A 16720-nucleotide genomic window follows, 5' to 3' on the forward strand; every position below is an offset into this window, starting at 1 on the left:
ACAAACAATGAGTTAGATAAGCTCAGAAAATACTCCGTTTTTCTTTAATAATAAAGATTAATATAATCAATTAGTATAATAAATCAGTGTATTAAAATCATCAGCAGGGCCATGCGCGGTGGCTCATGCCTGTAATCCCAGCACTTTAGGAGGCTGAGGCAGGTGGATCACGAGATCAGGAGTTCAAGACCAGCCTGGTAAAGAGACCAGCCTGGCTAATATGGTGAAACCTCATCTCTACCTAAAAATACAAAAATTAGCAGGGTGTGGTGGCAGGCGCCTATAATCCCAACTACTCGGGAGGCTGAAGCAGAGGAATTGCTTGAACCTGGGAGGCAGAGGTTGCAGTGAACCAAGATCACATCATTGCACTCCAGCCTGGGTGACAGAGTGAGACTCCAACTCAAAAAAAAAATTATCAGCAAATCATTTTTTTTTTTTTTTGAGACGGAGTCTCGCTCTGTTGCCCAGGCTGGAGTGCAGTGGCGCGATCTCGGCTCACTGCAAGCTCCGCCTGCTGGGTTCACGCCATTTTCCTGCCTCAGCCTCCCGAGTAGCTGGGACCACAGGCACCCGCCACCGCGCCCGGCTAATTTTTTGTATTTTTAGTAGAGACGGGGTTTCACCGTGTTAGCCAGGATGGTCTCGATCTCCTGAACTTGTGATCCGCCCACCTCAGCCTCCCAAAGTGCTGGAATTACAGGCGTGAGCCACCGTGCCCGGCCTAGCAAATCGTTTTCTTTCTTTTTTTTTTTTTAGATGGAGTTTTGCTCTTCTTGCCCAGGCTGGAGTGCAATAGCACGATCTCGGCTCACAGCAACCTCCACCTCCTGGGTTCAAGCCATTCTCCTGCCTCAGCCTCTGGAGTAGCTGAGGTGGCATGTGCCACCAGGCCCGGCTAATTTTATATTTTTAGTAGAGACAGGGTTTCTCCATGTTGGTCAGGATGGTCTTGAACTCCCGACCTCAGGTGATCCGCCCGCCTCGCCCTCCCAAAGTGCTGAGCCACCGCGCCTAGCCCAGCAAATCATTTTCAAGTAGAAATCAGTTCAAACTGATAATCCAGGGATAAGAATGAAAATTCTATATATATGTGCATATATATATATATATTTAAGTATCTATAGCAATCATTACCTTCAAAATATACTAAGAAACAGACTTCATAAAGAAATTTATAAAGAGGTTGGATACTTAGATAAAACTATCTACAATCAGATAATCCCCTGTAGATTGCTGAAAAAGTAGAATTTCCACTCTAAAAATCCCATGGGGACTCTCCTAAGGTGTGGCTAAGACGTGGATCACCTATTGCCTCCTGTAACTGGTTGAGGGTCATCTAGTCTGTAATGGTGGCATGGCAACTTGCTTGGGAACCCATTTCCTGCTGCAGTCCCATCTACAGCAACAGATGACAACAGATGTAACACTCATGTCTTAGTACATTAAGGGACACCCACTCTCTAGTCCACACTAGATGTAGCACTTCATGAATATTCTTTGATGAAAATGTCAATAAATCTATTTTTAATTACAGCTGCTTTTTCTTTTCTCTCTCTCCCCCTCGTTTTTTTTTTTTTTTTTTCTCTTAAACAACCTTAGAGCTGGCTGCAGTGGCTCATGCCTATAATACCAGCACTTTGGAAGGCTGAGGCAGGAGGACTGCTTGAGCCCAGGAGTTTGAGACCAGCCTGGGCAACATAACGAGACCTCTTTTCTACAAATAATTTAAAAATTGGCCAGGCATGGTGGCGCACACCTGTGGTCCCACCTACTTAGGAGGCTAAGGTGGGAAAACTGCTTGAACCCAGGTGGTAGAGACTGCAGTAAGCCATGGCCATGCCACTGTACTACAACTCGGATGACAGAAACCCTGTCTCAAAAAAAAGGCAGTGGCTCATGCCTGTAATCCTAGCACTTTGGGAGGCCAAGATGGGTGGATGGCTTGAGTCCAGGAGTTTCAACATGGCAAAGCTCGGTCTCTAAAAAAATACAAAACTTAGCCAAGCATGGTGGCAAGAGGTGGCAGGAGGCAGAGGCAGGAGGATTGCTTGAGCCCGGGAGGCTGCAATAAGCCATGATTGTGCCACTGCACTCCAGCCTGGGCAACAGAGCAAGCCCTTAGCACAAATGCTTTGGCTATCTCTGTTGTCCTGGAGGTTACAAAATGTTGTTCCCAGGGTTCTCCCTCCTCTAGTTCTAACATCCTCCTCCCTCCTCTGCTTACATGTTGTGATTAGTAGAAAAGGAAAACTTAAATTGCAGTAAAATTTAAGTTTTCACCACACTTTCAGGTGGGTGCGGTGGCTCATGCCTGTAATCCCAGCACTTTGGGAGGCCAAGGCGGGCGGATCACTTGAGGTCAGGAGTTCAAGACCAGCCTGGCCAACATGGCGAAACTCCATCTCTACCAAAAATACAAAAACTAGCTGGACATGGTGGCAGGTGTCTATAATCCCAGCTACTTGGGAGGCTGAAGCAGGAGAATCACTTGAATCCAGGAGGCAGAGGTTGCACTGAGCCGAGATCATGCCACTGCACTCCAGCCTGGGCAACAGAGCGAGACTCCATCTCAAAAAACAAAACAAAACAAAAAAAGATTTACCTCACTTTCTACTGTAACAACCAAAACAAAGTACATAACTTATTTCTGTTCTCTCTACTAAACATTTATTCCCCCTTCTGCTATTTCCTCAATTCTTCAGAAGCTAAGTGTGGCCTTCTACTTGTTTTCTCAAGCCTCACCTTTTGCTTTCACAGGGTTCGGTAGTATCTGAACCAATAGTAGGTAGAGGAAGGCAGGGAAAATGAAGCAAAACAGTCTACTCCCCTGTTTATTACAAGGTCTTTTGGGTGAGGAGACTGGAGCAACCAGGTACAAGAGGCAATAGATGGTGGGAAGAACCCTAGACCCCCAGGTCCAGGTCAAAGTCAAAAGACGTAGCTTCTATCCTGGCTCCACCAACTTAACAGACACTAGCTCTGAACAAGTCACATAACCTCTCAGTGTCATCTGTAAAATGGAGTTAAAATATCTTCAACTACTTACAAGAGACTGGAAGATTAAAATAAGATATTATTTGTGAAAGTGCTCTGAAAATAGTTAAATGCTATTTTAAAAATCATTTAATATGCTCGTGGAATTTCTGCCCCGCAAAACAAAGCACTGGTGGTTGCTTCTTTTCATCACTGGAGCCAAAACAAGTATGGCAAAATTATCCACTTCTTGACAATTCTGAGCCATAGACAAAATTACAGGCATACTAAAATAAAATGGGAAAAGCACCAACAAACGACATGAGACAAGTTAACATAAGCCTTGCTCAAAGCTATATTGAGAATGCCTCCTTACAGTCATCTCAGGACAAATTTCATGGTAAAACATTGCTTCTAGTCTTCCTTTAGCTTCCTGAAGCCTGGAGGATGCAGCAATGTCTTCAGCAAAAAGTATATTTATAAGGATAACGGACAGAAGGATAAGGTGAAATACTGCACATTTTTAGGCTTCTCCTTAAAGAGACAGGGCAAGCCAAAAAGGTGATGCCAAAACATCTGTAAGATTAACACAGTGGAAATGGCTCAGGTTTTAAGAGTAGGAAAGACTTTGCTTTCCGTCTGGCTTTGCCACTTCTTTACTAGGCAAACCAGCATTTCATTCGGATTTTTAATCTGTGAAGTAGGAATACTACTATCTATCTCAAAGGGATATTCTGAGAATTAGAGAGAATGTATGTGTAATCCCAGCACTTTGGGAGGCCGAGACGGGCGGATCACGAGGTCAGGAGATCGAGACCATCCTGGCTAACACCGTGAAACCCCGTCTCTACTAAAAAATACAAAAAACTAGCCGGGCGAGGTGGCGGGCGCCTGTAGTCCCAGCTACTCGGGAGGCTGAAGCAGGAGAATGGCGTGAACCTGGGAGGCGGAGCTTGCAGTGAGCTGAGGTCCGGCCGCTGCACTCCAGCCCGGGCGACAGAGTGAGACTCCGTCTCAAAAAAAAAAAAAAAAGAGAGAGAATGTATGTAAAGCACTTGGCACATAAAAGATAATAAATAAATCATAGCAGGACAGACAAAAACAACAACAATAAAACCCTCAAGCCATCTACTTCTATGCAAATCTGGAGGTTTTTCCTCTACACCAGTGGTTCTCAACCAAGGCAATTTTGCTTCCCAGGGACATCTGGCAATGTCTAGAGACATTTTTGGTTGTCACCACTGGGGAGTGCTATTAGCATCTAGTGGGTAGAGGCCAAAGATGCTGCTAAACATTCTACAATGCACAGAGCAGTGTTCCACAACAAACAATGATCCAGTCCAAAACATCAACAGTGAGAAATCCTGTCATACAGCAGGCATTCTTTGACACTCAATAGGAGTAAGCTACTTCACCTTTTCTAGCCTTCGTTAACTCACTAGCAATGTGGGAATAAATTTATCTGTGTTCTCTTCCTCATCAAGCTATTGGGAGGTTCAAATGAAGTAATGGATGAGAGGAATTATTATTATACCGTTTACCACATACACAAAACCACCCACCTGCTGGGCAGACAGAAGCATTCACGTACTGGGGAGGGGGAGAGGGAGGCTAATGGGACAGAAGTCTTTGTTTGGAAGTGCCACCTGCTTGGCAAGAGCCGAGAGAGTCCTCATGAATAGTGATGGCACAGGAGCACTTACATCTCAGGGAGAGAGAGGAGTAAGGTGGAATGTGGGAGGTGGGTAGGAACAGCATAGGCCTATCAAAGAGGAGCGGATAGATGTTAGGAAGTGAGACACTGCTTCGTGTCTTAGTCTACTCGGGCTGTCATAACAAAATCACATAGACTTGATGGCTTAAAAGAACAGAAATTTATTTTCTCATGGTTCTGAAGGCTGCAAAGTTCAAGATTAAGGTTCTAGGCCGGGCGCGGTGGCTCAAGCCTGTAATCCCAGCACTTTGGGAGGCCGAGATGGGCGGATCACGAGGTCAGGAGTTCGAGACCATCCTGGCTAACGTGGTGAAACTCCGTCTCTACTAAAAAATACAAAAAACTAGCCGGGCGAGGTGGCGGGCGCCTGTAGTCCCAGCTACTCGGGAGGCTGAGGCAGAAGAAAGGCATAAACCCGGGAGGCAGAGCTTGCAGTGAGCTGAGATCACGCCACTGCACTGCACTCCAGCCTGGGCAACAGAGCGAGACTCCATCTCAAAAAAAAAAAAAAAAAAAAAAAAAGGTTCTAGAAGGGTTCAGTTTCTCATGACGAATCTCTTCCTGGTTTGTGGACAGCTGCCTTCTTGCTGTGTCCCCATATGGCAGGGGAAGGGAGAGAGAAAGAGAGCCTCTTTCTCTATTTATTTATTTTTTGAGACAGGGTCTTACTCTGTTGCCCGGGCTGGAGTGCAGTGGCACAATCACAGCTCACTGCAGCCTCAACCTCCCAGGCTCAACTGATCCTCGCAGCTCAGCCTCCCAAGTAGCTGGGACTATAGGCATCTGCTACCACACCTGGATAATTCTTTTAATTTTTTGGTAGACAGGATCTCCCTTTGTTGCCCAGGCTGGTCTTGAACTTCTGGCTTCAGGTGATCCTCCCACATCAGCCTCCCAAAGTGCTGGAATTATAGGTGTGAGCCTGGTTATAGGTGTGTGCCTGGCTCAGATTTTATTTCCTTCCTCCTCTCCTAGGCACAACATTTTTGGCACAGCCCTCACATATACACATACACAAATGGTACTTAAAGGAGAGAGTTTTCTGGAAATATGAGGGGAAGCAGCAGGAGAAACCAAATGGAGGTTAAAAAAGCATGCAGTGGCCGGGCGCACAGGCTCACACCTGTAATCCCAGCACTTTTGGAGGCTGAGGCGGGCGGATCAAGAGGTCAAGAGATCGAGACCATCTTGCCCAACATGGTGAAACCCTATCTCTAGTCAAAATACAAAAATTAGCTGGGTGTGGTGGTGCACACCTGTAGTCCCAGCTACTTGGGAGGCTGAGGCAGGAGAATCACTTGAACCCGGGAGGCAGAGTTGCAGTGAGACAAGATCATGCCACTGCACTCTAGCCTGGTGACAGAGCAAGACTCCGTTTGAAAAAAAAAGCGTGCACCTGGGAGGCTGAGACAGGAGAATCACTTGAACCCAGGAGGCGGAGGTTGCAGTGAGCTGAGATCGTGCCACTGCACTCCAGCCTGGGTGATAGTGCAAGACTCCGTCTCAAAAAAAAAAAAAAGGCCTGCAGCTTGCCAAGGGAGAGAGAAGTCTGGTGAAAGATAAAAGAAGGGGTGGGAGTGGGAATGGAGAGATCACAGGGATGAAAATGGGGTGGAAGGATTCAAAAGCAAATTAGTAAACACATAAGAAGTCAGCAGCTCCAGAGGCTGCAGGTGAAGGTCCTTGCCTTGGGCAGATAAAAATAATAAGCAACAGATTATCTCCTGGTGTCACCCGCACACCCCCTCCCCGTCCCCCCTGTTCATCCATCTTTATCCTCATACTCCATCAACACTCCCTCAGGAAAGGATGGCATGACCTCACTCACACAAAGCTACAAGAGTATTTCAATAGAGACAATGAAAATAAACCAAAAGTGGAAAGGAAGGAATTTCAAGCAGCTGGGCACGGTGGCTCATGCCTGTAATCCCAGCACTTTAGGAGGACAAGGCGGGTGGATCACAAGGTCAGTTTTGTAAAAATACAAAAATTAGCCAGGTGCACGCCTGTAATCCCAGCCACTCAGGAGGCTGAGGCAGGAGAATCACTTGAAACCGGGAGGTAGAGCTTGTAGTGAGCCGAGATTGCACCACTGCACTCCAGCCTGGGTGACAGAGTTAAGACTCCATCTCAAAAAAAAAGAAGGAATTTCAGGCACATTTACTGAACACTAAAGAACAAGAGAGAAAACAAAACTTTCTTTTCTTTTTTTTTTTTTTTTTTTGAGACGGAGTCTCGCTCTGTCGCCCAGGCTGGACTGCAGTGGCCGGATCTCGGCTTACTGCAAGCTCCGCCTCCCGGGTTTACGCCCTTCTCCTGCCTCAGCCTCCCAAGTAGCTGGGACTACAGGCGCCCGCCACCTCGCCCGGCTAGTTTTTTTTGTATTTTTTAGTAGAGACGGGGTTTCACCGTGTTAGCAAGGATGGTCTCGATCTCCTGACCTCGTGATCCGCCCATCTCGGCCTCCCAAAGTGCTGGGATTACAGGCTTAAGCCACCGCGCCCGGCCTCTTTTCTTTTTTTTGAGGCAGAGTCTTGCTCTGTCGCCCAGGCTGGAGTGCAGGCGCATGATCTCAGCTCACTGCAACCTCTGCCTTCTGGGTTCAAGTGATTCTCCTTTCTCAGCCTCCCGAGTAGCTGGGACTACAGGCCTGCACCACCACGCCCAGCTAATTTTTGTATTTTTAGTAGAGATGGAATTTCACCATGTTGGCGAGGCTGGTCTCAAACTCCTGACCTCTAGTGATCCGTCAGCCTTGGCCTCCCAAAGTGCTGGGATTACAGGCGTGAGCCACTGCACCCAGCCAAAACCTTTCTTTTGGTAAATCATATCACACCAGTGTCTAGTGGTCATCAACTGTGCTGCTCATCTGCTCCTTGTGTAGTTCTCTGACACTAACATAAAAATGTGGTATATGACTGACATCCAGTCCTCCCTGATAAAAACTGTGATACTGACAGAAAGATCACATCATAGACTTGGCAAACTTGAGGGAGAACACTGCAGCCAAATACATCACTAGTCATGGATGGCAAATTTTCCTTATTGAAACTGAAAGTCAAGACACTTGGATTCTGAGTCAAACTCCACCCTCATACTTTCTTTTTCTTTCTTTCTTTTTTTTTTTTTTGAGATGGAGTCTCACTGAGTCACCCAGACTGGAGTGCAGTGGTGCGATCTTGGCTTACTGCAACCTCCGCCTCCTGGGTTCTAGCAATTCTCCTGCCTCAGCCTCCCGAGTAGCTGGGATTACAGGTGCGTGCCACCACACCTAGCTAATTTTTCTATTTATAGTAGAGACAAGGTTTCACCTTGTTGTCCAGGCTGGTCTCGACTCCTGACCTCAACTGATCCACCTGCCTCGGCCTCCCAAAGTGCTGGGATTACAGGTGTGAGCCACTGCGCCCAGCCCCACCCTCATACTTTCTGCTTAACGTTGCCACATTATTTTTTCCCTTAACATCTCTATCTATAAAATACAAAAATCTCAAAGATAACTTGATTGAATGTGGCTCATGGAAACAAAAGTAGGAAGAAAGAAAAGGGGGAGAAACATCAAAAAGATGCTTAAGAAATAGATTTTTTGGCTTGGCGTGATGGCTCACGCCTGTAATCCCACCACTTTGGGAGGCCGTGGCAGGTGGATCATGAGGTCAGGAGTTCAAGACCATCCTGGCCAACATGATGAAACCCTGTCTCTACTAAAAATACAAAAATTAGCTGGGTGTGGTGACGCGTGCCTGTAATCCCAGCTACTCGGGAGGCTGAGGCAAGAGAATTGCTTGAACCAGGGAGTGGAAGGTTGCAGTGAGCCAAGATTGCACCACTGCACTCCAGCCTGGGGACAGAGTGAGACACCATCTCAAAAAAAAAAAGAAATAGATTGTTTAAAGTATTCCTTTCATTGAAAGTCAAGCCACATGTTTTAAGTTACTATTTAGATGATACGGAAAATCAAATACTATCAGAAGAAGAGGCTTGTCCATATTTTAGTGAAAACAGAGAAGTCTTTACCTTATCATTTAGAAGTGGTTTGATCTCTGTGAGCTGAACATCCTGAAGTTCATCCATGAGGTCAGATGACGAGAGTAGAGGAGTCGCAAGAATAAACTGGTAACTCTGAAACAGAAAAGAAAGAAGTGAATAAAAAGGCTTAAGTCAGAAGTTGGAAACATGATAGTCACAGTACACCCATTCATTCAAATATGAGACTTACTCTGTGCCATGCTCTGCTCAGGGTGCTAAAGACGCATAGTCACGGCAGACAGACACGAACGTGGTCTGTAGGATTCTTGCCTCCTGGTATTCACACCTTTGCATAATCCCCCCAGTGAGTGTGGGTAGGGCCTGTGGCTTGCTTTTAACCATTAGAATATGGCAAAAGTGATGGAATGTATATGAGTGACTTTACATGATTACATTATATAGTATTTTCACATCTGTCTTGCTGAGGGACACTCTCCTGCTAGGTCTGAAGAGGCAAGCTGATGTGCTGTGAGAGGGCCACGTAACAAGGAACTGAGAGCAGCTTCCAGCAGAAAGACAGCAAGAAACTGAAACCTTCAGTTCAACAATCTGCAAGGAACTGAATGCTGCCAACAACAGGAGCCTGGAAGCAGATCCTTCCCCAGCTGAGTGTCAGATAAGAGGCTGACCGACACCTTGATCACCATGTTGCAGAGGACCTAAACAACCCACACCAGACTCCTGAACCACAGAAACTGTGAGACAATGAATATGTGTTGTTTTAGGCTACTACATTTGTGGTAATATTTTTACGCGGCAACAGATTAATACAATTAATACAATAGTCTTTGCTCTCATGGAGCACACATTTTAATTACTGAAGATGGATAAAGAAACAACATATTCAAAGCTATGCTTGGAACAGACTGAAAGACGGATTAAGCAGGGACAAAAATTGAAGGTTATTACTGCAGGATGAGGCCTTGAATTAGGAATGGCAGTGGGAATGAAGGAGGAGGGAACCAAGGCTAAGCTTACTAATCCTCATTTGGGGAATCACAGAAGTGGATGAAAGGTATGGTAGTCAGCTCCAAGATGACCTTCAACGAGCCCAGTGATCCCTGACTCCTGATATTCATTCACACATATGTATAATCCCCCACCCAAATAAATCAGGGATGGCTCGTGTAACTAATAGAATATGGAGAAAGCAGTAACAGGTGACTTCTGAAGCTACATGATAAAACACATTACAGTTTCTGCTTCAAGACACTATAAACTACTAGTTCTGGGGGAAGCTAGCCACCGTATCATCAGGACACTCAAACAGCCCTCTAGAGAGGCCCATGTGGAGAGGAACTAACTTGCCAGTGCCAACCTGCTAGCCATGTGCATGATTTACCTTGCAAATGAATTCTCCAGCCCCAGTCAAGAGTTTGGACGGCTACAGTCCCAGAGACATCTCACTGCAACCACATGAGAGACTCTAAGCCAGAACCACCCTACTAAGCCTGCTCCCAAGTTTCTGACCCACAGAAACCATGAGAGATAATAATTTTGTTTTAGAGTAATCTATAGCAATAGAGAACTAATATAGAGGGAGAGCAGAATGGGGAGTTCAGAGAGAAGAGGCAAGTTGGAGAGAGATAGGCAGGGTAATGAATTACAGATTCTTCTTCTATCCCACCATGCAAGAAGCCATGGAGACAGGCTGCAAATACTCAATATTGCAAGAAAGTGATTCCCACCTAGACTTCACAGCTTCAGGCATCATCCTTTTTGTCTTGGCCCTAAACCTATCAAGTCAGGAAAAATGTTAATTCAGAGTTGGGGATTTACACTTAATAACCATTTATTGAGTACCCATTGCACTATTGAAGATACAAAAAGGGTCCCTGCCTCTAAAGAGTAGAGATGACATTGATCTATAAATTGATAAATAAAAAGAAGGGCCATAGGAATTCAAAGGAGAAGCAATTATGTCTGATTGGTGGGAATCAAGAAAGCCTTCCAAAGATATTAGTCTAATACATACGTGTGTGTGTGTGTGTTGTGTGTGTGTGTATATATACTTTTTTGTTTGTTTGTTTTTGAGACCTAGTCTTGCTCTGTCGTCCAGGCTGGAGGGCAGTGGCGCAGCCACAATCGTGGTTCACTGGAACCTCCACCTCCTGGACTCAAGCGATTCTTGTGCCTCAGCCTCCTGAGAAGCTGGGATTATGGGCACCTGATACCATGCCCAGCTAATTTTTGTATTTTTAGTAGACAGAGGGTTTCACCATATTAGCCAGGCTGGTCTTGGACTCCTGCCCTCAAGCGATCCACCCACCTCAGCCTCCCAAAGTGTTGGGATCACAGCCATGAGCCACTGTGCCCGGCCTAGTGTACTATATTAATCCACTGTTCTGTTTACCTTCTAGAGATAGAATGACATGATTTTGATTTAATTACCTATGGAGAGGGTATGTGTCCCAGGCTACCTTGTAGCTATTATTTGCCAACTCACTGAAATAAATCCTGCTCCCAGCTATGCCTATGTTAGAACAGACTAACAAAAAAGCCCTCTTATCATTTATTCAAGAGACCCAGGGGATGCCTATTGAGAACACTCCTCAGGCTATGAACCCGACATGCTAACTGTGAATATTCTAAAAGTACAAACCACCTAGAGACCAGAAGCTTGATGATGTTTGACCTCCCTATAGGACAGTGGGTCTTTTGTCAGATCCCAAGCACCCATATACTTGAATGAGCTACTTAATGCCCAGAAGTTGAATTTTTTTTGTTTTTGTACCAGTCACATTTCAAAAGGGGATGAGGTGGTTTGACTCTTACACAGTGAGTTTCAGCCAGCACCTACATTCTCTCTTTCACAGTCCCCACTTAACTCTCAAAATACTGGCCTAACTGGAATCTATTCCTTGTTTATTTATTAATAACACTATAAACTGTAGCTACTTTTTATTTGAACTTTACTATTTATCAGTTATTTAAAATGGCAACTTAAAACCTTTTCCCGGCCAGGCATGGTGGCTCATGCCTGTAATCTCAACACTTTGGGAGGCTGAGGCTCGATCACCTGCGGTCAGGAGTTCGAGACCAGCCTGGTCAATGTGGTGAAACACCATCTCTACTAAAAGTACAAAAATTAGCTGGATGTGGTGGCACACACCTGTAATTCCAGCTACTCCAGCAGGCTGAGGCATGAGAATCACTTGAACCCAGGAGACAGAGGTTGCAGTGAGCCACGATCTGGCAACTGCACTCCAGCCTAGGCAACAGAACAAGATTGTCTCAAAAATTTAAAAACAAAACAAAACAAAACCAGCTTTTTCCCTTTTACAAAAGCAGTATGTGCTCACTTTAGAAAATATGGAAATCGGCCGGGCACAGTGGCTCACGCCTGTAATCCAGCATTTTGGGAGGCCGAGGTAGGTGGATCATTTGAGGTCACGTGTTCAAGACAAGCCTGACCAACATGGAGAAACCCCATCTCTAATAAAAATAAAAAAATTAGACAGGTGTAGTGGTGCATGCCTGTCATCCTAGCTACATGGGAGGCTGAGGCAGGAGAATCGCTTGATCCTGGGAGGCAGAGGTTGCAGTGAGCCAAGATCATGCAACTGCACTCCAGCCTGGGTGACAGAGTGAGACCCTGTCTCAAAACACAAAAAAAGAAGAAAACACGGAAATCAGCTGGGAATGGTGGCTTACACCTGTAATCCCAGCACACTGGGAGGCTGAGGCGGGCAGATCACCTGAGGTCCGGAGTTCGAGACCAGCCTGGACAACGTGGTGAAACCCTGTCTCTACTAACAGTACAAAAATTAGCTGGGCGTGGTGGCAGGTGCTGTAATTCCAGCTACTCGAGAGGCTGAGGCAGAAGAATCACTTGAGCCCGGAAGGTAGAGGTGGCAGTGAGCCAAGATCATGCCACTGCATTCCAGCCTGGGTGACAGAACAAGACTCTGTCTCAAAAAAAAAAAAAAGAAAATACAGAAATCACAGAATAATGAACAGATAATTTACTCATAGTCCTTCCATCTAAAGAAAGCCATTTTAGCCTATTTCCACTTGTTCTTTTTTCCCAGTTAAATGGTTATTTCCTGAAATTGTTTTTTTCAACTCATCTACTTTATTCCCTACTTTAATTCACTCACTAGAAAGCAATGCACTTCAAGATGGGAATTATTCAAATATGACTCCACATGGGTGGGCCTGTCAAAGGGTCAGAGAAAGGCCTAAGGTGCCCTCAAGTCCAAAGTGACAGGCGTTCACCTAGTGTTCCTTTTTTTTTTTTTTGAGATGGGGTCTTACTCTTTCACCTAGGCTGGAATGCAGTGGCACAATCATGGCTCTCAACCTCCTAGGCTCAAGCAATCCTCCCACCCCAGCCTCTCACGTAGCTGGGACAACAGGCATGTGCCACCATGCCTTGCTAATTAAAAAAAATTTTTTTAGAGACAGGGGTTTCACTATGTTGTCCAGACTGGTCTTGAACTCCTAGACTCAAGCAATCCCCCTGCCTTGGCTTCCCAAAGTGCTGGGATTACAGGTGTGAGCCACCACACCCAGCCCTATGTAATTTTTTTAAAGATGAAGAAATATGCAATTTTTACACAAACAAACGAAGACACAAATTAAATGAGAAGGCTGTCCCTATCAGCTAGGCCCAATGCAGGCTCGGGCAATAATGCTGTGCAGGACAATAAGCTGCTCCAGGGTGACTCAGGATTTGGCATCATGGCAGTAGACATTCACCTTCTATGTATTAGGGGATCTAATGCATTCTTCTGGAGACTCCCTTTTTGCTCCGCTTTCAATGTCTCAAGCCCTTGCCAGTGAGCAGCTGTATAACATATACAAGAAAACTAAGATTCTGGTGGAAAACTCTATCTCCAGACCCCTCAGCTACACAGACAGGTTCCCTCTAAGGCCTGCAGTTCCGGCATCTGCACAAATGGTAGGGTTGCCAGATCCCATACTGGTACTAAAAGCTATTAATATTTTCAAAAGGCTAGTTGGGATTTTATAAATTGCAGTAAATAATTTTTGCCTCTTTCCTAGTCATATGAGTAGGAGGGAGGATTGATAAGGAAAAACTAGCCATCTTCAAATTAAGGAAATGATTCTGATACCAAATGGCTAGAAAGGGAAAGGAGAAAAGGTGGGCACCTACTCTCAGGAATTATAATCTCGGCACCTTATGTTTAATCCTCATAACAATCGTCTCTGGTACATATCTTTCTTTCTTTCTTTTTTTTTGAGACAAGAGTCTTGCTCTGTTGCCCAGGCTGGAGTGCAGTGGTGTAATCTCAGCTCACTGCAACTTCCGCCTCCCAGGTTCAAGTGATTCTCCTGCCTCAGCCTCCTGAGTAGCTGGGACTATTAGGCACGTGCCTCCACGCCCAGCTAATTTTTGTATTTTTCAGTAAAGACAGGGCTTCCCTGTCAGCCAGGCTGGTCTCAAACTCCTGCCCTCAAGTAATCTGCCAGCTTCAGCCTCTCAAAGTGCTGGGATTACAAGTGTGAGCCACCCCGCCTGGCCTAGATATCTTTATTTATTTATTTTTTTTTTTGAGACAGAGTTTTACTCATCACATAGGCTAGAGTGCAGTGGCATGATCTCAGCTCACTGCAACCTCCACCTCTTGGGTTCAAGCGATTCTCCTGTCTCAGCCTCCCAAGTAGCTGGGATTACAAGCGCCCGCCACCAGGACCGGCTAATTTTTATATTTTTAGTAGAGATGGGGTTTCACCATGTTGGCCACGCTAGTCTCGAACTCTTGACCTCAGGTGATCCACCTGCTTTGGCCTCACAAAGTGGTGGGATTACAGGTGTGAGCCACCGCACCCAGCCTTTATTTTTTTATAGATGAGAAATTTAGGCTCAGAGAAGTTAAGTAACTTTTCTAAAATCCCCACATCTAATAAAGAGCCAGGAGTGGTGGCATGCAACTATAGTCCCAGCTACTTGAGAGGCTAATGCAGGAGGACTACTTGAGCCCAAGAGTTTGACTCCAGCCTGGGCAACACAGCAAGACACTGCCTCTAAATAAGTGAATAATAGGGAAAGGATTTTAAAACCTTTGCTTTTCCCGTTACAGGTTGAGCATCCCAAATTCAAAAATCTGAAATCCAAAATGCTCCAATGGGCTCCTAGAAGAAGTGACAAAGGACAGATGGATGGATAGACAGATGGATGGGTGGATGGATACATGGACACATACATACATAAACAAGCTCCAATGGGTATCTCCCTTGAACATCAAGTCTGTGCTCAAAAAGATTGAGGTTTTGGAGCATTTCAGATTTCACATTTTCAGATTTGGGATGCTTAAACAGCAAGTATAATGCAAATATTGCAAAATCAGAAAAAATCCAAAATCTGAAACACTTTTGGTTCGAGGCATTTTTTTTCTTTTTGGGGGGAGGGGGGATTTGAGACACAGTCTCACTCTGTCACCCAGGCTGGAGTGCAGCGGCTCGATCTTGGCTCACTGCAACCTCCGCCTCCTGGGCTCAAGCAATTCTCCTGCCTCCATCTCCCAAGTAGCTGGGACTACAGGCATGTGCCACCATGCCTGGCTAATTTTTGTATTTTTAGTAGTGATAAGGTTTCACCATGTTGACCAGGCTGGTCTCGAACTCCTGACCTCAGGTGATCCACCGACCTCAGCCTCCCAAAGTGCTGGGATTACAGGTGGGAGCTACCATACCTAGGCTGTTAAAAGCATTTTGGATAAGGGATACTCAACTCACATACCATCATGTTTGTGCCAGGCCCCATCTACTGATTGTAGGACCCTGAGCAAGTTTTTTTTCTCTTTACCCACCCTGTGGCACCTCCTTGAGGTAAGAGAAGCCTAAAGCAATCCTATACATACCAACAGTGACTCAGACACCTTGGAAATGAAGCTCTGAATCATCACACCAGGACAAGAGCCCTCACTATCTTAGTAGTTATAACACTAAAGGCATAGAGGATGTGGAATGAGTAGAGAAAAGAGAAATGAAGTTCCAGCTATTACTTGGCAACCAGTTTCAGAGCCGAGGGCTATTTCTTGCTTGTTAGAACAGTGAGCCTCAAAATCTATCACCTGAGAATCTTGTTTAGGATCTCAGATATAATCAGTTTTAAGTGATGAAAATCTAACATGTGCCCTCATCACTGAGGAGAGGTGGAGATAATCTGAGGTGAGGAGATGAACTGAAAGGCTTATTTTTTTTTTTTTTTTTTGAGACGGAGTCTTGCTCTGTCGCCCAGGCTGGAGTACAGTGGCTGGATCTCAGCTCACTGCAACCTCCGCCTCCCGGGTTCACGCCATTCTCCTGCCTCAGCCTCCCGAGTAGCTGGGACCACAGGCGCCGGCCACCTCGCCCGGCTAATTTTTTTGTATTTTTAGTAGAGACGGGGTTTCACCGTATTAGCCAGGATGGTCTCGATCTCCTGACCTCGTGATCCGCCCGTCTCAGCCTCCCAAAGTGCTGGGATTACAGGCTTGAGCCACCGCGCCCGGCCCTGAAAGGCTTATTATTAGCAACAATCTTTTTTTTTTTTTGAGACAGAGTTTGGCTCTGTTACCCAGACTAGAGTGCATTGGCACGATTTTGGCTAACCTGCAACCTCTGTCTTCCAGGCTCAAGCCATTCTTCCACTTCACCCTTCCAAGCAGCTGGGACCACAGGCACAGGCGACCACGCCTGGCTAATTTTTGTACGTTTTGTAGTGTCAGGGTTTCACTTTGTTGCTCAGGCTGGTCTCTAACTCCTGAGCTGAGGCGATCCACCCACCTCAGCCTCCCAAAGTGCTAGGATTACAGGTGTGAGCCACCATGTCCAGCCAATTAGCAACAATCTTCAATAGACAGTGAGGATGGGGTAAAGAAAGACTCCATTAATTTGATTTTGTCCTGCCTTCTTCCAAAATTTCAGTAAACTAGATGGAACTTTTATTTTTTATTTTTAAATTTGGGAGCCGGGTATGGTGGCTCACATCTGTAATCCCAGCACTTTCAGAGGCCAAGGCGGGCGGATCATCTGAGGTCAGGAGTTTGATAACAG

The 16720-nt window shown here is 45.6% G+C and overlaps 1 protein-coding gene across 1 annotated transcript in view; it reads right to left on the reverse strand.

Moving 5' to 3' along the window:
- The window catches only part of NDRG3 (NDRG family member 3), a 98005-nt gene that overhangs the window by 56644 nt on the left and 24641 nt on the right, over nt 1-16720 (reverse strand). Inside the window, exon 2 of the mRNA XM_026455275.1 lies at nt 8705-8809. Coding sequence (XP_026311060.1) covers nt 8705-8761 — 57 coding nt within the window. The 5' untranslated portion in view covers nt 8762-8809. The remainder of the gene's footprint in view (nt 1-8704; nt 8810-16720) is intronic.

This window comes from Piliocolobus tephrosceles, chromosome 20, assembly GCF_002776525.5.
Source record: "Piliocolobus tephrosceles isolate RC106 chromosome 20, ASM277652v3, whole genome shotgun sequence".
Taxonomy (NCBI): Eukaryota; Metazoa; Chordata; class Mammalia; order Primates; family Cercopithecidae; genus Piliocolobus; species Piliocolobus tephrosceles.